This window comes from Bos grunniens, chromosome 13 (assembly GCF_055505025.1).
Source record: "Bos grunniens cultivar Pamir isolate PY7600 chromosome 13, Bosgru_T2T1.0, whole genome shotgun sequence".
Classification (NCBI taxonomy): domain Eukaryota; kingdom Metazoa; phylum Chordata; class Mammalia; order Artiodactyla; family Bovidae; genus Bos; species Bos grunniens.
Genome location: NC_141177.1, coordinates 25,391,374 through 25,418,518, shown reverse-complemented (window position 1 = coordinate 25,418,518; position 27,145 = coordinate 25,391,374). Strand labels below are relative to the sequence as shown.

The following is a 27,145-nucleotide window of genomic DNA, read 5'->3' as shown; positions in this document are numbered from 1 at the left end:
GAGTAGGAAATGAATGAGCAGCTAACATAGTTGCTGTGCAGTGTGTTAGTTTCAGATGTACAGCAAAGTGAAGCGGTTTCACATATAGGCATATCCGCTAGTTTTTAGATTCTTTTCCCACGTAGGCCATTAGAGAGTACTGAGTCGAGCTCCCTGAGTTACACAGCGGATCGTCGCTAGTTACCTATAGTAGTGTGTCTATATCAACCCCAGTCTCCCAGTTTACCCCTCCCCCTGCCTTGTCTCCTGGCCACCCTATGTTTGTTTTCTACATCCATGACTCTACTTCCGTTTTGTAAAGAGGTTCATTTGTACCTTTTTGTTTAAATTCTACACATAAACTATATCATATGATTTGGCGTTTATTTCTCACCTTAAGTTTCTCCAGCCTTCCAGCTTGCTTGTGGTTCGAGGCTCTGATGCCTTCCTAATTCCTACTAAGCTTGCACGCGGACCCCCTTGAGCTGGGGCCCTTCCCAGGTAATGGTAAGCCTATCGAATTAAAATCAGCGAGGAATCTGTGCTCATAAAGTCATGGCGTGTTGGTACTCTTTCATGTGTATGGGCTGTGATGGGCAATCTTCAAAATTGTGGTCTCCAGGGCCAGAGTACCAATTGTTTGTCCATTCTCACAGTTTATATTTTGGTTTTCATGATTAAACTAACTTACCACCTCCCTTTACCCCCATTGGTTCACTCCAGTAAAGCAAAACAAAAGACGAATGACAACAGTCCAAATCCTAAATGTTTAAGAATTCGTTAAGGTTGCCTTTGACTAGTAAGGGATGAGATGATATCCTGTTTTGCTGATTGGTTTCAAAAAATAGGCAAGAAAGCTCATATTGTTACCCTTGTTGCCTGGAGTATAAAAACCATCTGTGTTAAGTGGAAAGGTGTGGTCATGTATATCTTGGTGGGAGACGTGGTACTCTTTGGGCTTCTTTGTCATACATGGGCATGAAAACAGAAACGAAAGAACAGACACTTCCAAGCTGGTGTTCTTGAGTGATGGATCTTGAAGGGTCTGCATAGCTGGGCTTTTGGTTTATCCTGAGGTATGTCAGGCAGCTTGAACTTGACCCTTGGTTTCCTAAGGGGTCAGTCAGGATGCTTCTAGTTGCAAAAGAAGAAAAAACAAACAAACAAAAAAACCTCAAAGAGCTTAAGTAATGAGGCAGAAGAGGAGGTGAAGCTGGGAGACTGGTTCCCTCAGCCCTTGTGTTGACCCTGGTCCAGCTCCCCTTTCTACCATCTTTGTGCACCGACTCAATCCAGAGCTGTCCCGGGGAAAGAGGGTCTTGTTCTTCCCACTTGTCTCTTTTGACTGCCTGGTGATTTTCTGGGGAAATGACCTCCCAGCTCCTTCTGGGGTTGCTTTGACTTGGAGTGGTTTACTTAAACCTTAACTTGGCTCCAGGAGTAAGTTCTGTGTGTAATGATGGCACTGAAGACTTGGGAATAAAATTAATTCCTGGAGGAAGAGAAATGATCTATTATTTATTAATCTCTGTGAATTTATTAACTTGGAGAAATTGAGGTCTTAGGTTATCACATCAAAATATTTTCTGTTTTATCATGTCCCTCTATTAAGATGAGCGGTACATTTCAGTGAAAACCTTGGGAATTGAAGGTTCTGGTAGTATGCCTCAGAGCAAGCGAAGCATCTATCGGTGTATTAATCGACTTTCCCGGATCATATATTGAGCTGATTTGTCAGAATCCATTAAGCTAGTCGACAGTATGACATTTCAAGTGCAAGTAGGAAAATCCATGTTATGGTTGAAGGAGAAGGTCAGGTCCATCTCAGTTAATCAATGATCAGAGACCAATATGTCACCGCCGGACGGTCCTGCTCATTTTAATTGTTAACCTAATGTAAAGGTTCATCAGCAAACATTAGAGGTGTTTGTACATGTGAAAATTGAGAACAGTTTCCTAAGTAAATACTCTTTTATCAGCCGTGTCTTTTCACTCAGATTAAATGGGTCCTCCCCTTCACTGTCCACGCTCTCTCTCTGGAGTCCAGCCGGGAGGCACTCTCCCATTCCTGAGAAACGCTGGGGGTACTGATCACCATTTCCTACAAACCTTGTTCTGCCTTCTGGAGTGGTCTATGCTTTAAACGTGTGACTGTTGATCAGTTAGCCATCCCGGGGATCCTGGGGCTTAAAGAAGGGTGAATGCAGACTCAGGTTGTTGGTACCCACCAACGGGAGCCTGTCTTTTGTAAGAGCCTCAAGCAGCCTTGAATGTAAGATGCACCTTCAGTGAGTGACCTGTGCGATATCAAATATGAGCTTGCAAATGTATTTTTTTGCATCTAGAGACATGCCACTGACTTCAGGGGGAGCTCTGGCCTTGGTTTGCAGAAGTCATTTCTGGCCTTGAAAGAGGGTTCTTTGAAGGGGCAGCAGTAGGGCGGCTTCCTCCTTTGGACTGTGTTGCTAACCTGCCCACTCTGTCTGCAGGGTCCAGGCAGACCTGGCAGTGGGGTGATGGGCCCCAGTCCCTTCGAAGAGAATAAATCTAAATTACAGGTTTGTTCCTTGACAAGAAAAGCAACTCAAAATTTTACATTATCTGGAAGTTAAATTTAAGAATGGCTGTTGGAGCCAAATGTTTTTCTTCCATCAATATTAATGACATATCTTAGTTCATAATCTCTGTTGCTAATATTTCCTCTCCAACTGAAAAAAAAGTAAATTCTCAAGTAGTGTTTAAAGTATTCTGAACAATCTAGAATGGTATCTTAATAAAACAAAATGAAGTATGAGAAAAGAATTTGACACGTATACATTAATGTTTAATGTCTATTTATGCAAACCATTTAAGTCCTTTTTTTTTCGGTCTGAAAACTTTTTGACAACTTCCTTTGTTGAACCATGTTTGGTTTTGTTCTACCTCATGGCTAGTTTCTTGTGCTATGGAAGTTCTCTTAAAGGTTTGTAATCACTGAATCCCATTGTCCTTACAGAGAAAAGGTGAGTGGGTAATGTCTTAAGAAGGCAGCGTTCCATCCATTGGAAAAAGGTAGTAGTGAGCAGAGTGAGGGCCTCGAGCCATAGAGGCTGGGGCAGTTATAGGAGAAGAGGAGAGGGTTTGCATTCTCCGGAGCTTCCTGGACCAGTCTAACCAGACGTGGATGTTTTCGACTGTGCTCTGTGACATGGTGCTGGACCAGTTTGGAAACGATCCTGCTTTAACTTGCGTCCAGGTTGAAAACTCACCCCCCTGCAAAACCAGAAGTCGGTCCAGGCCTCTCCTCCCTCTTACGTCTCTGCTTGGCTGTTTTCACATTTAAGTTCCAACCACCTTGTCTTTCGTGAGTATTCTCCCTCTCTCCTACAAGCACGATGGTTTCCTTTCTCTCCCATTTCCCAGGACATAAAACCTCAGCCCCTGCTAGATCAGTGTGTGTCCATGACCGACCCAGCAGCACAGACCGTCAATACCAACATAGCCTAACACTGCTCCTGCAGCCTGCCTGGGGGTGGCGCTCACCCTGGGCCGGCAGAACTGGCACTGCCTGAAAGGTACATATAAGACGCTGGCCTCCGACGTGCAGGTAAAAGGAGCCTTTGCAGAGGCTGGCACAGAACAGCTAATTAGGAGACGGGGAAGCTGCGGCCAGGCCCACTGACCTGTGCTTTTTGTGGCCGACGTTGGCGTGTTTACTGGCCTCTGATGAAATAGAGCCTTAAGTGGTCAGCACTTGGCAGTATCAGTTTTGCTCCAGAAATGCCACCTACTCTCTTGATAACACTGAGTTCTGCTTGCCTTCTGTGGTCCACCCCGTGGAAAGTCCAGTGCACCCTGGCCTTCTCTTTCCACGAGCTTGCTGTGATCTTTGGGGATCAGTTAACAGCAGCCCACCTGCTACCCGTCTTCAATGGATTTCTAAAGGACCTGGATGAAGTATGAATAGGAGTCCTCAAACACCTGTATGATTTTCTAAAGGTAGGGAGAAGGGTTAAAACAATAAACAAACCTCCCCTCTTCAATACAATTTTTTAAAACCCTGGGTAGGTATAGATTCAGTTAAAAAAAAAAAAAAAGCAGCTGTCTGGGTTTCTTCAGTTGAAACGTATCATCCACAGTCTTAAAGTGGGCATTCTTTCAGTGGTGGGTAAATATTTTTCTGTCTTTCCTCCTAATCCCCCTGTCCCTTAGAGTTCTAATGCCATAGAGAATTACACTCCGGGAAAGGAGAAGCTGGGCTGCCGGGGCGTGTGCCTTGCCCGGGGTCATCTAAGGGAAGAGCCCGGCTGAAATCCAATCTCAGTTCTGCATGAAGAGGTTTTTCTTGCAAGATGGTGCTGATTGCCTCCTTGCCTTTTTTTTTCTCCCCTCCTAAAGGAATGATGAGTGTAAAACTGAGAGTTTAAAAATGACCTCAAGAAACTAATTAGTCGCATCCAGACGACCGGGAGCTGCCCTTGACAGAGCTGGGCGCCTGCTGCTTGGCTGGTGTGGGCACAGAGCGCGCGAGCAGCGCCTCCTCCCTGGGAAGCAGCGTGGCATTATCTCCCGAGCACACACAGGCCTGGGTTTTTTGTTGTTGTTTTTTTTCTTCCAGGCTGGAAATTGTGAAAGATGGAAGAGTGGAGGGCGTGTAGAAACACACAAGCACATACACGAAACGGGGGGGAAAGGTTGGAAGCAGTCAGGGAGGCACTGTCCGTGTGTTCACAGCAAAGCTAATTCACAGCCACTCTGGGTAATGGAGACACAGGCGTCAGGGAGACATACGGCTATGGCCAGGGACAGATGTATAACCTGAAGTTTATAAGAAAACAGAGTATTGGGGGGCATTCTGGAGGATTATATATTCTTATTTATATGTAAATTTTTAAAAACTAGTTGCTTCATGAAGACAAGAGGAGAGAATATCTTTATCAGCTTCAAGAATTTGTAGTGACCGATAACAACAGGAATTGGAGGTTTCCATATGAACTAGCAGAGTAAGTAAAACCTGTTCGGGGATATGAGAAGGCAAATTAGATGGAATAATTCTTAATTTCCCTACCTTATAATTGATTTCTAAAGTAGCAGTAAGAGTCTTCTTCTGGATAAAGAGATTATGTTTTTATTAAGGGATAAACTGAATTCCAAAGCTCTAAGTTACAAATACCACAGTCTCCGGGGAGACATTCATTTTCAGAGGCAGACAGGGCGAGAGTCACTTTGGAATTAGAGTGTTCTGCTGTTCTATAAGGCAATTTATTCGAACCAAATAAAAGATGAATCACTCGCTCTTCAATATTCTCCTATTAATCGGAGCAGTTTTTGCCAAAGCTTTCTTGAACATTCTGAGTGTAACCCTCTGTTTAAGGACACAGCGTGGTTTATACACTTCAGCTCCTAAAGAAAATTATGCTACAGTGAGAGAGATGAGAAAGTCTAACCCAGATGAGGTGATTATTGAATAAAAACGTCCCCCAAGGTGGCTCATTTTGTGTGTGAAGGAGTTATTTAACTCCATTGTGTGCCGGCAAGAAGAATGTTCAAGGTCTTGGTGATTGCAGAAGAGTGAAATTGTCCCCTTAAATAATTCTCCTTCCTGGGGTGTAGAATGTGCTTTCCGCAGTATTGAGTAGATTTGTTTGTGGTGGTGTTGTTTGGGTGTTAGTTTTCACCTCCTCAAGATTTATTTCTGTAATCTCTTGTTTTCATTTTTCTTGCCCTCAACTAGAAATCTCTCAAATAATTGTCTTCCCTGTAGAAATCCATCAGGATTTTGCAGCTCTTCGGGATAAGATTTGGCCGATGCCAGGGGCAAACGAAAAGATTTTCTCTTCGCTGTGATCCTTAATCATTATGCTTAATTTGAGAGATTGAGGTTTGAGTCATTATGCCTTGTTCCCGGCGCATTTTCTGAGAAAAACAGGCCCACGTTTTTTTCCGTGAAGGCATCGCGCCCTCTAGCGGCCGATGCGGAAACTCGGCGCGGCCCGCCTCAGGCTGGGCTGAACCGTCTCCCCCGGGTCGGGGGCGCCGATGGGGATGCGAGGACCGAGACCCCGGGTGGGGTTGGGGCCCGAGGCCGGCAGGAACCGGGAACGGGGGGCCGGAGACCAAGGATGGAGTCGGGACGAGGGACCGGCTGATCCACCTCCCGGGGCCGGCGATCCAGGGAGGGCACGGTGTGGACCCGGTGCTGGTGCCGGTGCTGGCTGCGAGGACCCGTTTCCCGGGCCGGGCCGAGCCGACTAGCCTCGCCCGACGGCGTTATTGCCAACATCTGTGCGGTGGTTATTGAAGCCGAAGCCCACCGATATAAATTGTGTGTTCCGTGCCCACGATACTGGTATCATTTTTCTGAAAACAGTGCTTTTTTTTTTTTTTTGATATGAAAGTATTCATCGGCACCCCTGGCTTCTGGTTCTAACTTCCACGCAATCACTCTTTAATTTCGTTTCCTTTGCCAGGGTGGAAATCATGCCGTTTGTTTCTGTTCCCCTCTCCCCTTCCCCACTTGGAGAGAGCTCTCTGGCGGTGGCTTGTTCCCGCCGGCGGGTGATGGATTTTCCCGGGAGCGCGGAGCCCGGCTCGGTTCTCCCAAAGCGGACCTCGTGCGAGCGCTCGAGCCGAGAGCTCAGGCAGAGCAGTTAGTCTGCAGCGTCGGGGCTGCGGCGACCGGGAAACCTCGTTTGGTTTCCCCTTGATCTGCTGATCTTCGGGAACTTCAGCGTCCTGGCTATTTTTATGTTATCTGATATTTAAAAGTTTTATGTGTTTTCGAAATGATAACCTAAAGTTGAAAGATTAAAGCCCTTATTCATAAATTTCTCAACCTCTGTTTTACAAAGTCTAACTTATTTTCTTTTGGTTTGATTTGTGTGCGTGAGAGAGATGAAGAATTAAGATTTCTTTGTTTTTCTTCACTTTTCTTTGCGTAGCCATTTTCCCTCAGCTTCCGTTGATCTCACGCCCGGCTATTTTTGTCTGTAAGATGAAATGAGAGTAAAGAGATAAATAATGTTTTTCACATTTCATAATTTATTTTCTTTTTAATTTCAGACAGTTGATACTGATTTTGGAACTCCATAATCCCAATTATGTTTATGATCATTTAATGCACATTGCCTTAAAGTTGTGTGCAGATAAAGTTTCTGAGGTTCAGTGAATCTCCTTCAAATTAGTCAGGAATCATGGCCCTTTTTGTTTATGATTTTTAGAAAAAGGAATATTTATGTTTCTTCCATTTTAACTCCTGTATTTTATCTGGGCTTAATTTGTCCATTTACTCATGAAAGCAGCTTTTATTTTAAAATTAGAAACTGTATTATAGTTTTATTAATATAAAGTTAGCTCTTTGGTTTAACTGTGTGCCTGAGTATGAAAATCGTAGGTAAATTACTTTATGTATCACACCCTTTAAACAGTGGCTTAGTGTTTTCTTCTAAACATAGATTGGGTTGATTCTCTAACACGGTTTTATTAAAAAAAGTAGTTAGTAAGTAGATTCCAGCGAAGAAAAGATGAGCCTGTTTTATGTGAGCTTATACCAGCTGAACACTGAGAAAAAAAAAAAAAAAACCCACTTGAAAATATCGATTTACTAAGGTACTCTGATGGTGTTAAAATGTTATAAAAATGACATGTTCTGAAAGGTAATGATTTAGTTAGCAAGGGGACATTTTCTCAGATTTGGAATCTTAAGATTAATAATGTATTTTTCTAATGCCATTCCCTTTTTAAAATTCTGTTTTTTATGAAGGGTTTTATGTGTGTGTGTGTGTGTAAAATGCCATATATTTAAACATCTTTTTTCCTCTGTATTCTAATGATCACTGTGACAAAAATTACTTTCTCCCGTGCTTATAAATTCATTTTAAAAGTGGAACGGTGCATAAAAATGTCTCGTTTCCGTGTAGAGTAGTATTCATAATTCAAGTAGATGGCAGCATTTTAAATTTGCTCTTCTAATATTTTTCACAGGTTGTGGCAATTCTGCAGAAGTTCTGTTCAAACAGTGGAAGTGCACTGGGATTCAGTTTCATCGTGAACTCATCCCACGGTTCCGGCACTGTTCTAAGTGGGTCGGAAGGCAAGCATTTGCTTTCATTTGTCAGGTTGGCAGGGGCCCCAGGGGAGCATCCAGCACGAGCATACGTTTCCTGTGTGACGTCAACGCACAGCACCAGGCGAAGGATCCCAGCCCTGGAGGACTGGCCAGAAGCTTGGGGATCAGCGGACCAGGCCCCCTCACGCCACAGCCTGGTCAGGCAAAGAACCTGCCCAGGGTTCTGCAGCCCCTCTGTGCAGTCCTCTGTGGGTAGCAGCCGGGCACCTGCTGTGTGCCCGGCGTGCTGATGCCGTAGCAGGGTGGGAACCACCTCCTGCTCTCCTGGCACCTGCTGCCCAGTGCGTGGGGGCTAGGTCCAGACCCTGCTCCGGTCATGTCCGGTCCTGCTTCTGGGGAAGTGGGGGGTGGGGGCAGTGAGGAACAGAGTAGTGGGGCAGAGACAGCTTCATCTCTTTAAGGTGAAGTTCAGGTCCCCAGGGAGCCCTCTCTAATTGTTGCTCAGTCGTGTCATATTCTTTGCGACCCCATGGACTGTAGCCCACCAGGCTCCTCTGTCCATGGGATTCTCCAGGCAAGAGTACTGGAGTGGGTTCCCATTTCCTCCTCCAGAGGATATTCCCGACCCAGGGATGGAGCCCTCATCTCTGGCATCTCCTGCGTTGGCAGGCAGGTTCTTTACCACTGTGCCACGTGGGAAGCCCACCCTCTCTACCCAGCATCTCAGAAACACGGGCATGATTGTGTTTGGCTAGGGACGGTGGCTGCCACTTTTGATCGCCTGTGTGTGTCAGGCCTCTCATCCCACATCTAATGCCAACGCTTCTGATGCTGACAGGAAGGTCCCCCCGGTGTGGAGCTCGGTGTGCCCATACACTTCCAGTTTGTTTTTAGTTGGAGGAATTGAAGCCCAAAGAGGTTAAGTAACTTGCTCAGGATCACATAGGAAGTATAAAACCATGATTTTGTTTGTTTGTTTGTTTTCTGCTAAAGTGCTATTTTAACAGTTTTAACTTTTCCTCAGGCACATACCCTGTGGCACACAGGGAGCGGGAGGAGCATAGTGAACTCCTGTGTGCCTGTCACCCAGCTTTGCCAACAGTGTAGTAAAAGCTGGGATTGGCTTCCGCCTGACCCTGGCCCCAGACCCCCCTTTCTGTCTCTGGGAACCAGCCCCGCCTTCCCCACTGAAGAACTCACGAGGGGCTGCCGCAGGCCTGCAGGGGTTATCACAGGGGAACCATGGCCATTTACTTGTAGAAGGGCAAACTTGGGGCAGAGTTAGTGCCAAATTCACCAACCACAGGCCTGGTACTGCAGGCTTTTATCAAGAAGATAAGATAAAAAGATAAAATCCTATTTTGTGGAGAAAGGGTAAAAGAGAGACATTTGCTTTTATTTTAAAATTCTTTTTTTTTTTTTTTCTGAGATTCAGACAGTCCACAATGAAATAAAGGGAAAAGGGACCAACTAATTTTGTCTAAGAAAAATCAATTTTCTTGTGTGTGCTTTCATTAAAGATTTAGAAAACCCTACAATAACACATACAGAAGGACAGAGGACTCAGCCAAGAGAACCTCCCAAGGGTCATGTGGATTATCATTTAAAGGTGGGGAGGGAGCATAACCTGGAGGTTAGCGGGGCCACCTTTGGAGTCAAAACCGGTTAGTCTGAAGGCCGAGTCTCCTGTCTCCCTGCCGAGTGGTCTTGGGCAAAGCCCCCTCTCTGCCTCTGCGCTGCCTCTCTGCCTTCTGTGAGACGGGGCTTCGGTGGCAGGGGTCTGCCTCCTGGCATGGTCCTGAGGCTTCAATGAGCAGATGCGCCCGCGTTACCCAGCAGAGCTCCAGGCACCTGGAAGGCACTCGTAGATGTCAGCTGCTATTGCTCCCCTGTAGGCGGAGGAACTTCAGGATTTAGAACCCATTTTCCTGGTTTAGAACCCCCACCTCACTCCTGGTTGCGGATTAGGAACCTTTGGGTGTCACCGTCACAGTGGACTCACCTGTAAAACTAGGCTTGCTCTGATTTCCACCACTGGCTATGAGAACGAGTTGGGAGCATACACGTGAGACTCTTTGTAAGCAGAGCAGCGGTGAATGCTGGTGGTTATCACGGAAGCTGCATTTGTTACCTATGCACAGATGGCCGGGCGCTGGATTGGGGTCTGGGGTTTGATTGTCACGTGACAGGCGTGGCCCCTGTCCTCAGAGCCTGAGGCCTGGTGAATGCCGGGCGTGAAGGTTCCTCACCCTTACTTTGGCGCCATGCTAGACTCCTCAAGGATGTCTGCATTCTCGTTGCTGCTGCATTGTACAGATGAGGAAACTGAGGCCCAGAAAGGTAAAACCACTTACTCATGGCCACGAAGCCAGTAAGTGATCAGACTGGGTTTTGAACCAGGACTTATCTGACTCCAAAGCCTTTGCCTTCTCCACCAGATGTTACGGGCAGTTGGACCCCAGTGCTTGGCAGTGAATTATAAAGTGGTAATAACCAAATTCAGTGGTTGAGATTTTGAAATTCACACACATACTTCTCAGACCAAACGATCCTGAAATTACTTCTTTGGAATCACAGAAGTGTATGTTTTTAGAAAAAGCATGCTGACCCCTAGTGAAAAATGTCCACTTTTTGGCTGTGACTTTCTTTTCATCAGAGGCAGTAGTGAGCAAAGAGTGTATCCCCATGGACCAGTCTGTCGAACACATACTGCCCAGCCTTTTAAGCCTCATATCAAATCCTGTGCCAAACGAGAGGGTTTTGCTTGCCAAAGCTCTGAGGCAGATACTATTGGAAAAGGGTACTTGGGCCAGTTTTCTGAGCTTACAGATTTTAAATTTCATCAGACAGCAGCTGGTTTTCCTCTTTCAGGAACTGTGGCAAATTGTGTGATATGGCATACTTCAGATTTATTATACAAATTGTTATGTCTTATGCATGTGTATGTGTCATATCCCACTCTTTGTAACCCCACGGACTGTAGCCTGCCAGGTTCCTCCGTCCATGGGGTTCGCCAGGTGAGAATTCTAGAGTGGGTGGCCATTTCCCACTCCAGGGAATCTTCCTGACCCAGGGATCAAACCCAAATTTTCTGCGTTTCCTGCATTGCCGGCAGATTCTTTACCTGCTGAGCCATCAGGGAAGCCCTACTTTATGCATAAAACGTTACTTATAAAATGGCTAGTAAAATTCGATAGCTATTTTATATTTAATAAACATATGCTAAAACACAAAACATTACATAGTCTTCTAGAAACGAGAGAAACTTTTATGAGTTTTAAGCTCTGACATAGAGATTATGAAAGGAAGTCAATTTAAGCATTAACTATGATTGGGTTTTAATGATACTAATTTTGTCGTCAGTCAGAAATAGTTTATATCCCAACCTAGTCAGTTATTTTAAGCCTGAACAGGGCCTAACATAAGATAGTTCAATTCTGCACCAGGGGTACAGGCAAATGTCTTAAATCCTGCCCTGCATATACCCGTCTTGCCTCTTCTCTCCCATCCTGTACCCTAGCTTGCCAGCAACCTGACCCCCACTTCCTGTGTTCTAAGTTGCCGATTCTTTTGTATTGGAGGGAAGAAAAGATAATATTAAAAGATTTTTAGTCATAGTTTTAAAAATATGCCTACCTATTCTAAAAAGTTTGTGTTTACAAGTTAGGAGATACTCTTTGATTAAAGCAATTTTACTACTTTAAAGGGCTTTATGAAACACGGTGTATTGTCCTGAGACGTGGTTTTAAAAAAGAGAAAACCCAGCCCAAACCAGCGTGTGTTTTAGGACACAGTTCATGGCCCCTGTGATTCAGTTTCGTGTCTTGTTTTTTTAGCTTATTTTAGAAATGCTGGTAACCCTCATCTTGGAGTTTCTGAAGAGACTGTCCTGGCTTTGCTGTCCGACCAGAACCAAGATCTTACCTTTTTTGCTGCCCTAGAACCAAAGCGGGGGAATGTTACAGACCCTCGGCATGCTGCAAGAACAGAACTAACCCATCTGTGATCACTGCAAGCCAGTCACTTTGAGCTTGGCACGTGCTGCTTACCGTAACTTGAAGGGGAGCTGACGGTGTCATACCTGCCTGGGGAGGAAAAGTTTCTGAGACTTTGATATTGTGTCCTCCAGGGACCCCTTTTCCATCTGCAGTCACAGGGACTGCTCCTGGGACAGGCAGTGGCAGGCACTGAGTTGCTTCTGTGCCCCTACATGCCAGATCAGGAAGTCTGTGCAAAGGTTGTAGAACCAGGTGGCTCCCTGAGTGTGGGAGCCTCCATGACATCAGACTGTCTGGTAGCAGTTTGTTTTGTCTATTACTGATGATATTATTTGACCCCCAGTTACCCCCTCTCCAAAAATAAAGTACTTTACTAGAAGCTTTTACGTCTTCAATAGATTTGCGTATTTGGCTTCCGTCATGCTTTCCCATAAAATATAGTTTATGGTTTTATATTTTATTTTTAACTGAAATATTGTGCATATGTAAATAACTCTTGACGGGAAGAAAATATATTAATGTAAGATTAGTCTCCTATCAGTGAACAGAACAAATACATCATTTAAATTTATGTTCTACTTGGAGTTGGTGCAAATATAGCCCCATTTTTTTTTTACTTGTGAGAGATGTGATAGTTAAAGAAATCTACTAAAGCATGATTTATGGCACTCTTTCTAATATTGTACTTTTGTTATAAATTGTACTCTGACCTTTTTCTCAGGCACTCACGCCTCCCCTTCTTGCAGGAACCGTTTCCATAAAGAGATATATTGGCTTTTGATAGAGACATAAAGCAGAAAGATTTTCATTCTTTTTTTTTAATTTTCATTCTTATATGGCTATATTATCATTTGTTTAAGAGATGGGAGGGAAATTGATCACTGAGATGCATGGATTTGAACTTTATATCTGATGCTTTAGAATCTTAAAAATAGGAAAGCACAGTTCTGATCAATCTATATAGTTGGCCACAAACACCAGTGATGTAGGGGCTTAAGTTATGATACACTTCAAATCTAAGTACATAAGACTTAAGAGTTTGTGCTTTTAAAATCTAGACCAAGAGAAAGATGCTCTAGAATTTAAAAGGTTTTTGATTAATTAATAACTCAAGGTTCTAGAAACATCTGATTAAGTTTTGCATGCATGTATGCTGATGTTATTTTTCTTTTTTCTATTTTTATCTTCTCAAAGGCCAACAGGCAGGGAGGAAGGAGCAGCCTGTTTGGGGTCCGAGAGCGGGCTGCAAAGGGCACATGAGTTATTTCCATTCTTCCCTGGGATCTTTTTCTTATCTTTCTTTTCTTTTTTTTTAAATAAAATTTCTTGAGCTAATATTGAGTTTCTGATGCTTTCCCCTCCCCCAAATTCCACTGGGCTGACTCTAAAAAGTAAGGAAGGAATCCATACCGTGCCAAAGAAAATAAGGCACATGTATGAGAACTTCAAATTGTATTGCTAACCCAGGAGATAGCATTTTGGCAACTTCAGGAAAGAGTGATTTAATACATTGGAGACTACATATTAAGAGAAAAAAAAATTATCTCATATTCAGTGCTTGCTTAGAGTAAATAGATGGAGCTATTGTTTTGCTTCGGTAACAAGCAAATTTTAATTTTTTTATTGCTTAGAAATTGAGATTGTCGTGTTGTTGAAATCTGTTGATCCAGCAGCAATGTAGACTTATTCAGCTGGAATCTTGTATTCTGTGCAGAGCTTCACTTTCCATTAAAGAAAACAAATTAAGTTTGTGTTGTGATGGGTAGGATTTGCCTGCTGAATCATCTATGCTGGTAGAGACTGGTCAAGACTCTTTGATGAATAACCTAACCTTTAAATTTTCAGTTTATAAGTGTTAAAATTTTCTATAGGCATTCTATATGAATGCCTTTCCAGTGCAAAGTTTTTTTTTTTTTTTTTAATGACTGTCACTTCTCTGCAAAAAGTTATGTTTAAAGCTCACATTTTATTCTTCTTTTGTAACAACTGAGATTTTTTTCTAAAATTGTTCATGTTGCCCTTGCTGTTCTCTCCTGTAGGTTTCTCATCAGTTTAGGTCTTTACATGTTAGTTCATAGATGCAGCGTTTAGTGTCTGTGATCTGACTTGCACTCGGCCTCTGGCAATATAATGGAAAAGCACAAGCTGGTTTCTCACCAATAGGGCTGCTTTGAAAGGCATCTCAGCAACAGAACCGTCTCAGACTGTCCCTAAGTGGACGTGTCCTTCACTGTCCTTCTCATAGTGTTTTCTTTGGCACTTTCTCACTCCAAGAATCCCAGAGCGTTTTCAGCACTGATGGATTTCAGTGCAGATTTGCAAATTTTTGGGAAGGTCCATCTCCCACTTCCGGGGTAGCCCAGTATCTCCCCTCCCCTCCCCCGCCCCCCCCTCACCCCCCTCCTCACTGTCAGGTTGGATCCAGATCTGCTTGAAAGGAGTCATATTTCTGCAATGTTGCCTTTTTCATTTATGCTCGAAATACGATTTTAAAGCATGACTAAAGACTGCACTTTACAGCTCTCCATAGAGGATGCATGCAGAGATGATTTAGAGCGTTATTCAGGCATAATTCCTACAGGTAGTTGGCCCCGAATTGTGCAATGACTGTATTTTAAACAGACAAGAAGAGGCCACAGTTTTCCCGCTTAAATGACCTGACGTTCAGCTGGGAAGGGGAGTTGGGGGTGTGGTGCGGGGGCGCACGCCTCGTGGTGATGCCTCTGTATTGATCTCAGTAAATCTCCCCACTGTTTTAGAAGCGCCCGTGCCCATTCCCCTTATTCAAGAAGCTGCACCAGGTCCACGTGAAGCCCGCTTTGGTTAACTGCGGCCCATCGGCCCACCGCGGATAGGCGGGGCGGGTGGGGGGGTCACCTGTCCGGAGGAGGGGCGGGGGCGCCGGTGACGCGCGACCACTTCTTGGAGCGGGGATGACGCGCAAGACGGGTCAAGCGGCTGCGATGATGCGCGCAAGACGGGGTAAAGCGGCTGGGGCCGGGCTGCGGGCCATGAGGAGGGGGGCGGCGGAGGCAGCGACGCCGCCGGGGGGCACCATTCGCCGCGACCCCTCTGCGGCCTGGCCGCCCACGCCGGGGGCGGACTCTGCCGGCCCGCGGCCCCACTCCCCACAGCTGCGGTCCCGCACCCGCGGCTGGAACCACGTCGGGGACCCGCAGGCCGTGAACCAGGCGACTGACGTAGTCCCGGATGTCTTCGCCATGCGAGTGCTGCTGGAAGATTCCGGGGAGATGTTCCGCGTAACAAACTGCCGCAGCAACATGACGGTGCGGGAGCTCAAAGAGGAGCTGGACCTGACAGCCGGCATTCCCTTCAACCTGCAGCGGCTGCAGTACCTGGACCAAGGTGGCCCCTGCCCGACCCCTTTCCTGGCCACGTGCACTCCTCTCCACCCCGCTGCCAAGTCCCCTCTGAACCTACAATGGGGCAAGGGAAGCCCGCCCAGACCAGGACCCCCAGATGGGTCAAAACAAATCCCACACCATGAAACTCCAGGTGGAAAAGCCAATCCTGGCCACCTAGGGACTTCCCAATTCCAGAAAAGCTGGGTTCCTGTTAGACCTCAGATCTCCAGGCAAACCCTGTCCACAGCAAGACCCTGATCTGTAGCAAATCCTCCAGTCTCAAAGCCAGCTGTCTAGTCCATGCTGTCAACCCAGTCCAGGTCAGAGCCCCCAATCCCAAACCAGACGCTGCCCACCCCCCTAGGACCCTCAGACACCCAGACTCTCAGACTCCCATGTCTCTCTTCATCAGGGACCCAAGTCCCAAAGCCACACAAGACCTCAAACCTGAAATATTTGTCCTCAACAGACCCCACAAACCTGCTTATGTCAGGCTTATGTCAGGCCCACAGCGTAGCACAGTGGGACACCAGGACCCCCAATCCACCATTCAGTTGTATCCACACAAGGACCCCAAGCCCAGAACAAGCCTGCCTAAAACTTACCCCAAATCTCCAAGGTTACCGTGACTACTTCAGAACCCTGGATTCTTTGGCAAAGTGTCCACACACAGACACTAGAGCTTGGAACAAGCCCTGCTCATTTCAGGGCCCTCAAGCCAAGAACCAATCTGCCCAAGACTGAACCCCCTAATCCCTAGACTAAACCAAGTGACCATGAGAACCCTGAATCCTCCAGCAACCAAGTAGACTCCAGGACACTAGAGCCTTAAACAAACTCTGTGAGCCTCAGAACCCACATCTCTCCGCAAACCATACTCATGTTTGAACCTCAAATACAATCCCCAAGTGACCCCCTGCTCACAACAGAAACCTGAATCCCAGAGCAGATGGGCTCAATTCTGAGTCCCTCATCTCTGCCTAACCAATCACTCATCTGAACCCCATTCCATCAGCCGTCTCTGTCTACATAAGGATGTCAGACCCCAAAATGAACTCTGCCCACATCTGACAACTCAACTGTGACCACACCAGAAGCCCAGGCCAAGAGTCTTCAGAAGAGCTCTAAAGCATAAGACAGAGTCCGCCCACAATAGAACCCCAAAACTCAAGTCCAGTGTACTCATATCTGAACCCCAAACCTCCATGGAAATCATGTTTGCCCTCCGAGGTTTAAGCCAGCCATATGCGTGTAAGGAAGCCAAAGCTCAAAACAAGCCTTGCCTACATGAGGACCACCCCCCCCACCAGACTCAAAGCAAACTCTGCTTGTGTTTGAAACCCAAATCCCACATCAGCCTCAGTCACATTTAAACCCCAAGTTCAAGACCAAACCCTGCCTATATCAGGACTCTGAATCTCATAGCAGAACCTGTTGCCACTGAATCCAGGGCAGACCTATCCGATTCCTCATCCCTATGCTATCCAGGACCCCCAAATGCCAAAACAAATCCTTCCCACAGAAGGACTCTACATCCCAGAACAGATCCTTCCCACACCAGGACCCCAAGGCAGAGTGCAAACCTTGCCTCCATCAGAATCCCAAATCTCAAAACAAACCCTGTCCACATTTGAACCCCAAATACTGGACACTGACCCAGTCCATATCAGGACCTCAAATCTCAAGCTGCCTCCTTGTCCATGTCAGGAGCTCAAAGCTAGCCCAACCGGAATCAGAACCCAGCACTCAAAGCTCCCTGTGACTGACTCAGGACCCCAAAGTCCCCTGTCCAGATAAACCCCACATAGGAGACATCCAGTGGACCCAGAGCACATCCTCTCCCCCTAGGGTCTCCTTCCTTCACCCCGTGGGTCTGGCTGTCCCCATCCCATCCCTATGATATGCAGAATATGAGAGCAGGATCAAAGCCCCCCAGCCTCTACCATCTCCCCACCTGCTTGAAATCAGCACAAAAACAAGAAAACAAAGGTAAAAAATAACTCTCTGGGCTGCTGCACAGAGAAAGTGAACAGCCGGTGGCGCAGAGAGACTGCAGTTATACTGCAGGGGCCGTGAAGCGATAGAGATGAAGACTTGAAGCAGCCTGTCTCCCCGAGCTCCAAGCTCCCAGACATTGCCCTTCTGGGGCTCAGTATCCTGATTTGTAAACCACAGCCCCATTAGCTCCGGAATCCTCAGTGCCGTTTCCTCCTTTAGGCAGAAACGACTCCAGAAACACAGAATGCATACTGAAGAGCAAAGTCCTTTCCTTTACCCTCTTGGAAATCAGTTAAGCATTTTTCATGATGTATTTGCTTTGCTAGAGCAGTATTTGGAAGAATGCTTAAGAGCATTTTCGAGATTTTATGTGGAAAGAAATGTACCTGGATTTAATGTGTTAAAAGTGAAGTGAGCTATGGAAGTGCTTAGAGTTCCAAAGCAAGTAATTTAAGAATTATGTGTCTTGAACTGCAGATGTCTGACACCCCTCCTGTTAATTTATTTTCACCCATGAGCTATGCCGAGCGATAGATTCAAGAAAGCTAAGAGGGAAAGAAAGAGACGAAGTGACTTAACACTGATGTCACAATCCTGTTAGTCAGCAAGCACTTAGCAACTGTTAGAAGCTTGACCTCTCTTGTGGTTGCCATCCTTACTGTTGACGGCAAACAAGAAAGAAGGTATACCACGATGATGGAAGAAATTTGGGCTTCTTCCAGTAAATAATCAGTCTGACACCTCTTTACCCACCTCAAAGGTTGCCAGAGAGGATCAAATGAGATAATGTGTGTGAAAACCCTGAAAGACTTAACTCTAAAAGGGGGTGAAGCATTCTCCTGGAGGCGGGTCCCCTTCCCATGTTTGTTGTCAACTCTAATAATTTATTTAGGTGGTGATAATTAGTATTTGTCCAAGCCGAAGGCAGTTGCTGCCTGCCTGTAAAAGGAGAATGTGCTCTGATTTTCTCTAAGAGCTGTTTGCTGCTGCTGCTGCTGCTAAGTCGCTTCAGTCGTGTCCGACTCTGTGCGACCCTATAGACGGCAGCCCACCAAGGCTCCCTTGTCCCTGGGATTCTCCAGGCAAGAACACTGGAGTGGGTTGCCATGTCCTTCTCCTCTAAGAGCTGTTTAGCTGGTGTGAATCGTGCTCTTGTCTTTCTCGGAGAAACACCACCTTGCTCCAGTTTTTTCAAAGTTGTTAGGAAGTCATCAAGTTGTCTTATTTAGACTAATTACTGATTATCCTCAGTGTGAGAACCACAAATAAGACCCTAATTAACAGATTTGCTAATCGCTGTTCCATGTTTCCATCCACCAACTGGAGTTGCTGGGAACCAAAGGATGCCAACAAAGTCTAGAGTGAGTGGGCAGGGCATCGAGGAGAGGCAGGGCTGGTTGGAGTCCTGGTGTTGCTGTTCACTGGTCATGTGAGCCTCGGTCTGCTTCTGTGGCAAATGGACCAGCCAAACCTGGCTTGTCGTGAGGATTAAAGAATGTGGGTGCTGAGTACTGGCACTTAGTAATCACTCAATCATGAAACCAAAAATGTTCACAAATTCTACTCGGAATAAATGATAATCCAACCTGGGCAGAGTTGAGACATTCCATTCCTAGGTCTGCTTATTGGAAAAGGCCGATTAATCCTTCAGCTAGATTACAGGTGGCCAGGTAGGAAGATGTGTGTGTGTATTTCCAAAGGTAAACTGAAATCAACTTCATTTTCTTAAAATGTTCTACAATCCTCTTCTACTAATTCTGACCATCTTCCCCCAAGGGTATGAGTAAGGGGCAGTTTTGGGTGATGACACATAGACAGGATGTTCTTCCATACCAAGTCCAAATTATGGTGGGGGTCGACATGGAGATGCTCATATTACCATAGGGTCTCCACTGGGGCAGTTTTGTCCCCCTGGAGGCCATCTGGCAAAGTCTAGAGACATTTCAGTGGTCACACCTAGCTGAGCAGGCTGCCGCCACCTTGGGGGTAGAGGCCAGGAATTCTATAAAGACCCTGCAATGTCCAGGAAGACCACACAGCAGATAGTCATTCGGCCCCAAGGGTCACGAGTGCAGAGGTTGAGAAATGCTGCCATAGACTATAATTTGAAAGATCCAACATTTTTTTCTCATTATTACCTCTTTAAGCTAACTGATGACAACATTAACCAGAATCAGTATTTTAGTTAGGGGTATATGACTTGTATAACCACTTTATTACCTGTCTGTAATTTACAGTTACTTCAAGTAGTTCTACTTAGAGTTGGCCTCCTGAAATGACTTTTGTTCACTTCATGTATTTTTTGTGTGTGATGGGTTAAATTATAATTGGGGCTTCCCAGTTGGCACTAGTGGTAAAGAACCTGCCTGTCAATGCAAGAGACATAAGAGGTGTGGTATGATCCCTGGGTTGGGAAGATCCCCTTGCAGAAGGGCATGGCAATCCACTCCAGCATTCTTGCCTGGAGAATCCCATGGACAGAGGAGCCTGGCAGGCTACAGTCCATAGGGTGGCAAGAAGTTGGACATTACTGAAGCGACTTAGCATGCACACACGCAAGTTATACTTACAGAATTTTATGATTTATTGCTTTTTTTTTTTTTTTTGGTGGGGAAAGGTTTGGCTTCTCTTTGAGTTAAGCCAAATTCATTTTCTAAAAAATATCAGCTACTACAAACAGACATACGTGGTTTTATCAAATGATACTAGTGCTCAAGTGTCTCAAAGTATTTTTGTGATACCCAAATATCACAAATAAGATAATCTCTTCACTAAACCAGGGTAACAATTTATCTTTAATGCCTGATTTTTCTTTTTAAAGATAAAAATTGTTCCCCATAGGAATTTTGATGGATGATGCTACGCTGAAGTTCCACGACGTTATTCCTGGTGGAATTATTTCATTATGTATCTGGCACTATGATGGATGGACGGAACTGGTTTTGGCGGCTGTGGAAGGGGATTCCAGTAAGGTGTTTTCATGCTTCTTTAAATGGATATTATACTTTATGAAGCAACTGTAGATTGTGTGTGGGTATGTGTGTAGGGGGAAGTTGCTTGTTCTTTAATGTGAATATTTATTGAAAGTTGCAGAGTAGAGAGAATAACAATGACTTGTCATCATGATCAAATCGTGTGTTTCCATTTACTGTTTGGCTTTGCGGTTTCTCCCTGTCCACGGACTTGTGATTTGTAACCCAGTCACTCTACCCCGAAAGGAACCAGGGCAGCCCTTTTTCTTTTCACGTGTATATTTGCATGCATTCTAAGTCTCTTCAGTCGTGTCCGACTCTTTGCCACCCCATGGAGTAGCCCACCAGGCTCCTCTGTCCATGGGATTCTCCAGGCAACAATACTGGAGTGGGTTGCCTTTCTTTTCTCCAAGGGAGCTTCCCGACACAGGGATCAAACCTGGGTCTCCTGCATTGCAAGCAAATTCTTTACCACTAGCAACCACAAGTATATTTGGTAAAGTTGAAAACCTGATTTAACAGCCGAGGACGCCAGATAAGTTGGAACTATGCAGTCCAGAGCGTTCGTCGCTGCAAAAAAACCAAAAAAAGTCCCAGGGGTCTGCCCCTACCTGACAGGTAGAGGCTTGGAAACACAGAAGCCCTGACCCTTGGCCAGGCCTTGAGCAGGGCTCTGGTGTGGGGCGGGGGTGGGGGCAGGCGGGGGCGGGAGTGAGACTGGAGGAGGAAATGTCTACCCAACAGTGAAGGTGAATCGCTCAGACACAGGGGGCAAGTGCAAGTTCTTTGTGGAAAATAAATTCGATGACAAGCGAGGAACTTGTGGAGGAGACAGTTCACTTCTGGCTGGGATGCGGATCATGGGGAGGGGGGAGGTTGGGATGGGGTTCTGGGGAGCGGCGGTGGTTCTAGGACGTCAGGGCAGGGACCCAGCAACCCTGCTGCCCTGGAGCAAGAGCCTTAGAGCCCATCCCCCCAATATTTGCACAACTCTCTGGTTCCTTCTCTGCGTTTCTCCCCCTCCTCTGCCTTCCCTGGATTCCTCTCGGGCTGTGTCCATTCTGGGTTCTCTGACTCTTGCTTTGAATGTGGGGTGGGTCTCCCCCAACTCATCTTGGGCCAGAACTGTCATCACCCCCCTGCATCAGGAACTGGGCTCGTCTCCGTTGGAGCCGTAGCCTTCCTCCAGGGCTCAGATCTTTAATTCTCCATAAGAAGATTCTGTCCCAGGGCTGTTATTCACCTGACAGCAGAGTTCAGAGTGTCCCAAACGTTAACGGAGACAATGGGCCTAAGAATAGACCGGAAGGCCAAGGTTCATCAACTCTCCCTAGGAGTGCGTGCTCCCTTGGAGGTGGGGGGGTGTTCGGTGTTGGCGGGGGTCTTCCTTCAGGGCTGCAGCCCCCTTCCTCTGGACACCCAGAAAAGCTATTTTTCTCTCTTCAAAACATGGACAGGAAGAATTTCCTGCCTCCCAAGCCTGTCTGGTGGTAAATTTGTGTTTCCTGGACGTGCAGAGAGAGATACCCCTGGCTGGTTTCCAGCTTCTCCCTCCCCTAGGGGCTGCTACCACCACCCCCCAACCCGGCCTGTCCCATCCACCTCCTGCACGTGGCGTTCAAGCTGACTTCCCCGCCAGGGTGTCCCGGGACCCACCAGCCAGGTGCCTCTGTGTTCCCGAGGTCACTGAGACTCACGCATGTAACTGTGTGTCTCATCCAGCTGGCTTGCCTCGGCGTTGCCGAAGACACTTTCTACCGAACTGCAAATTCGGGGCGTTTTGACGACAGGCAGTGGAAGAAGTGGATTTCCCAGAGAGCGTTCGTGGCCTTGTATGTTGCCTCACACAGGGGCCACTCAGAGGCTGTGCAATACCTTCTAGAACACGGTAAATCTCATAGCGGCTGGGTATGTTCACGTGGCTGGTGTTCAGTCACTGAGTCATGTCTGACTCTGCAACCTCATGGACTGCAGCATGCCACGCTTCCCTGTCCTTCACCATCTCCCAGAATCAGCTCAAACTCATGTCCATTGAGGGGCTTTCCTGGTGGCTCAGACAGTAAAGCGTCTGTCTGCAATACGGGAGACCTGGGTTCAATCCCTGAGTCGGGAAGATCCCCTGGAGAAGGAAATGGCAACCCACTCCAGTATTCTAGCCTGGAAAATCCCATGGACGGAGGAGCCTGGTAGACAACAGTCTATGGGGTCACAAAGAATCAGACACGACTGAGTGGATCAGTTTCTTCTTCATGTCCACTGAGTATGTTCAAGAGTAGGGTCTTTTGCAGGCAAGGGGGTCACAGTGGCTTGTCCTCCTGGTTCGCTCAGTAGTGGTTTCCTGGACCTAAGTTTGTCAACCACCAATTAAGGTCCCCACTGGGCCACTCGTTCACTGTCTGAGGGGGCTGAGGACATGCTAACTGAGGCCAAGAGAGGCAATACAGCCTCTCTTGGCCAGGGCTCAGGAAGACAGAATTTTTCAGGACACCACGTCACAGGGCTTCCTGGTTCATAGTGTCCAACCAGACCCCGCTGGGGATATTCCCAGACCATCCTGTTATTTCCTTCCCACCTGGGGTCCCTTTTCTGCCCAAGGAGTCTAGCCCCATGCTGACATCCCTCCCTTGGTGGCTGGCAAGCTGGCCAGTCTCCTTTCTCCAAGCCTTTGAATTATTTGTCCCACACCCTTGTTTTCATCTCTCCTCCACCAAAGGGCAATTACTCTCTCTGTCCACAGACACAGAAGCCTTAGCCTGGCTTGTCTCCCAATTAAAGGGCTTTGCCTGAGGTTCTTTGAGAGTATGTTTTATCTTTCCTGAATGTAGAGCGTTTGGGGGAAAAGAGGCCTGGGACTGAGGTGCAGACCATTCAAAAACATGAGAAGACTGTGTCAGACATCCCAGGCCACCAGCTTCCTCCAGAAAAAGCACAGAGTATTTGATCACTGGTTTCCCAGGTGGTTCAATGATAAAAGAACCTGCCTGCCAATGCAGGAGGTGCCTGTTTGATCCTTGGGTCAGGAAGATCCCCTGGAGAAGGGAATGGCAACCCACTCCAGTATTCTTGTCTGGAGACTCCCAAGGACAGAGGAGCCTGGTAGATTACAATCCATGGGGTTGCAAAGAGTCAGACATGACTGGGCATGCACACACTCTTGGGGCTCAGGAGGGGGCTTCATCTGAGGATCTCCCACATCAACTTGGCTCCAGATTAGACCCCCTCTTCCCAGCCTTTGGCCTTGATCCCAGGCTCTCTGTGCTATTTCCCCCACTTTCACCAACCAAGCTGGGAAAACATCTCCGATGCTTGGGCAGAATGACAGGCCGTGTGTCTGTGATGGGTAGGGGTTTTTGTAACAGTCCTCCCCTCTTTCTGCACTTCTCCTGTTGTAGGATGAAATATGGGCTTTTCACGGCCCAGCAGTCCTTTAAGCTCATAAAAAGTCATTTTCACTCTGATGGAACTGTGATGTATTTGAAAGCACCAGTTAAAGAATTACAGCCAGCTTGGCAAAGTTTTCTGTCCTTTGCAGACAGCAGCTGTAAAGAGGTACTGGGGCCAAGGCAGGGTGTTGTGAGAACCCATTTAAAACTTTACCTCACTGACCAGTCATAGCTCATAAAAACTGGCTACCAAAATGTCAGCTGCGTATAATTGAATTGCCTTGTTCTCTCTGTCATGGTATTTGTTACCCAGAATTTGATTCAATTCAACAAGTCTATATTGGACACCTGTCATTAGCCCACCCATCTGTGGGAGGCAGTGAGGGATTCAATCCAAGTGAAGTCCGTCCATGAGTCAGGCTGCTCAGCCTCTGACATCTTCCAGGGGCCTGTCTTCTCCAGGCATCACCCAGGCTACGTGCCGGGGATGAAAACAGCAATGATCAAAACAAGCATGTTTTCTGCCCATGTGGAGTTTATGAAGGCAAGTCAGCAAATTATTACAAATAATTAATTCCATGGTCAGTCATGCGTGGAATGTTCTGGAGACACAGAAGATCTACTGAACAAAATGCAGGGGCTCCCCAGATGGCTCAGTGGTAAAGAACCCTCTTACCAACACAGGTAGATGTGAGAGATGTGGGTTCAATCGTTGGGGTGGGAAGATCCCCTGGAGGAGGGCATGGCAACCCACTCCAGTATTCTTGCCTGGAGAATCCCATGGACAGCGGAGCCTGGCGGGGTGCAGTCTGTGGGGTCACAAAGAGTCAGACATGACTAAACTATGCACAGGGGGATTCTTGGGGAGGAGGACTAAGGAGCGTTTTCCTGAGGAAGTGAATGAAACCTCAAGAAACATAAGGTTATCCCAAGGGAGGGGCTGAAGGATGAGAGTGTTTTTAGCAAAGGAAACAGCATGTGCAAAGATCCTGAGGCAAGGTAAGGGAGCAGGTGTGTTGAAAGGATAAAGCTAGAAGGCTGGTTAAGTGAAGCATGGAATGGTAGGGGAGGAAGATCGCTGAGTCGGGGGGTGGGTAATGCTAGAGTGATAAGGCGAGGTGGGTAGGACAGAGCGGTGAAGACTGAGAACATTGCCCCAAGGATTTGAGTGAGGACTGTAGAAAGGTCTTTGTCTGCCACAAGAGGAGCCTGAGGGTGAAGCAGGGCTGGATGCTGGGTCGGGGGGATACAGGAGTGATCCCTTCGTGGCACTGGTACCAGGGTGGGGAGCAGTTATTCATTCTCCAAAGCATTCCTTTCCAAACCTCGGCCCCTCCCTGTGAGTTTCTTCTTGAACAGGTTTCTGAAGGTTGGCTCTGGCCAGCAGGGTGGCCCTCCCTGAGCCGACTCTTTTATTTCCCAGGTGCCAACTGTCAGGGAAGATCCCCTGTGGGCAGGACGCCCCTGCATGTGGCTGCAGCCATGAGCCGGCTGGACTGTATCAGCCTCCTGCTCAACTATGGGGCCTCCATCAACGACAAGGATGCCAAGGGGGAGACGCCCATGTCCGTCGCCCGCCGCCTGAACCGTACCCAGAGCGAGCGACGGATGTTCCTCTTCTACTGGCTGGTGAAGATGGGGACTAAGGACCCGCTGGACCCTGTGGTGAACAAGGCTTTTCAGAGAGTCAAGTCCGGGTTCGGCACCAAGGACAGCAAAGTGTAGGAACGTTTGCATGTTGACACCGACTCGGGGTAACTTTCCTGAGTTCAGGTCCACGGTGAACAGTGGCCGTGGTGAGCAGAAATTCAGGGAAACATGGCAATTAATCTGAATCAGACACAAAATGATCTGTCCTGTTTGCAAATGACGTGGGGAGAATATTGATAGAAGTGGGTGACTTTGTGTTCATTTCCTAACCCATTATGGATCTAACAGACTCCCACGCCAGCCTTTAATTTCGAGCTATTTGTTCATCATACCCAGGAACGCTGCTTGGGGTGATGGGGACCAATTACCTCCTCTCCCATCTGGACACCATCTAATGCATCCGCATAGCAGGGGTAATGGACACAATGAGAGTAGCTCTTGTTATGGTACAAAACCAGGGCGGGCGGTTGTCGCCGGCTGGTGGGCAGTGTCACCTGTGAATTCCAGCTCGTTAAATTCATGGAACAAGATGCTCCCTGAGCTCGCAATGTTCCAGAAGTTTTCCTGAGCCTTCCTGGAGGGGTCTGCTGTCTGAGTCAGAGGTAGGGTTGGGGTGGGAAGCGAGGCTGGCCAGAAGACATCCGAGCTTGGTTGCCCACAAGGGGCCCCTGGTTACTCTTGGTGAAAAGGGGTGAGTTGACATTGGATTTAAAGGAGACCAGTGCAAAAGATGACGATAGCTCGTAAAGGAGAGAGTTTGAACTGGCAGCTTCTTATTGTCCTCTTGTCCCATCCCCAAAGGTCCAGCACTCTCCTCCCCGACACTAGCTTTCTCCTGTCCTTCTAGAACTGGGGGAGCTCCAGCATCCTTACTAGGGGGCAGCGTCTATGCTGGGCTCTGGGCTCGACAGCCCATGAAAGCTGCCATGTGAGTGATGAGCTGAGTGTAGGAGACCAGACGGAGGGGTGAGGACTGGAGCAGACTGACGTGTACCCCGCCCACACCTTGCCTGAAGAAGATGCTGCCACTCAGCAGTAAGTGAGCCAAAGGCAGCTAGAGCTTTCCAGAGCCAGGAACCTGGCTTTTTAATCTAAATCTTGATTTTTAAGTGTTGGCTTGAATTGTCCCCTGGAGAAGGGAAAGGCTACCCACTCCAGTATCCTGGCCTAGAGAGTTCCATGGACTGTATAATCCATGGGGTTGCAAAGAGTCGGACACGACTGAGCGACTTGCACTTTCTTTTCTTTTGAATTATTTTAAGACCAGCATATGATACAAAAGGAGAAGATTTGGGGCACACGGATGGGCCTGCCAAACATCATCAAACTAACTTGTTTCACCTGGGAGATGATGGGCACACTCTAGGACTCCTCGGACTGCTCCCTGGCTCCGAAACCTCAGGGTGGGAATGGCCGTGGTTGTTCCTGGGCGATGCTGTCCAACCTCGCCCCCACAGCCACACGTGTTTCTCTGAAGCCCTTCCAGGGCTAGTCTGTGTGGCAGTGGTCCCTCTACTGGTGCAGATTCTTTTTTTCTTTTTTTTTGGTCTCAGACCTGAACTTAGTCATTTTCCAAGGAACCCTGGTTCTGAAGTTCTGATTTTTAAGGAGCTGGAAAATGGCACTGCATCCCAGCTGCCCTTCTCTCCAACTTAGATCCCAAGAACTGGAACTGGATTCAGCTTTTACATCAATGGGCCGCATTTCCTGCTGTCTTTGCAAGGAAGATCCGCGTTGATGATGTGGCTTTATG

General features: G+C 47.1%; 1 protein-coding gene and 1 pseudogene across 2 annotated transcripts in view; both read left to right on the top strand.

Annotated features, from left to right (window-relative positions):
• LOC147360526 (serine/threonine-protein phosphatase 4 regulatory subunit 1-like) overlaps nt 1-12,403 on the top strand; it is a 74,119-nt pseudogene extending 61,716 nt beyond the window's left edge. The window contains exons 15-22 of the transcript XR_015140052.1: nt 2,469-2,537; nt 3,382-3,564; nt 3,795-3,957; nt 4,861-4,961; nt 7,021-7,141; nt 7,942-8,075; nt 10,685-10,826; nt 11,863-12,403. The product of XR_015140052.1 is annotated as a serine/threonine-protein phosphatase 4 regulatory subunit 1-like (transcript). The remainder of the gene's footprint in view (nt 1-2,468; nt 2,538-3,381; nt 3,565-3,794; nt 3,958-4,860; nt 4,962-7,020; nt 7,142-7,941; nt 8,076-10,684; nt 10,827-11,862) is intronic.
• Nucleotides 12,404-12,540: 137 nt separating this feature from the next.
• On the top strand, nt 12,541-25,589 carry ANKRD60 (ankyrin repeat domain 60). The gene is made up of 4 exons (XM_086330942.1): nt 12,541-15,390; nt 20,229-20,359; nt 22,082-22,247; nt 25,166-25,589. Exons 1-4 carry the CDS (start codon nt 14,958-14,960, stop codon nt 25,465-25,467), a joined length of 1,032 nt encoding a protein of 343 aa, XP_086187068.1. The 5' UTR covers nt 12,541-14,957; the 3' UTR covers nt 25,468-25,589.
• Nucleotides 25,590-27,145: the final 1,556 nt, after the last annotated feature.

Excerpts from the sequence above, each read along its gene's own strand:
- ANKRD60 (XM_086330942.1), top strand. The coding sequence starts at position 14,958 with ATGACGCGCAAGACGGGTCAAGCGGCTGCGATGATGCGCGCAAGACGG. Across the intron at positions 15,391-20,228 it reads GCTGCAGTACCTGGACCAAG|GAATTTTGATGGATGATGCT; the intron begins GTGGCCCCTGCC and ends TGTTCCCCATAG. Across the intron at positions 22,248-25,165 it reads GCAATACCTTCTAGAACACG|GTGCCAACTGTCAGGGAAGA; the intron begins GTAAATCTCATA and ends TTTATTTCCCAG.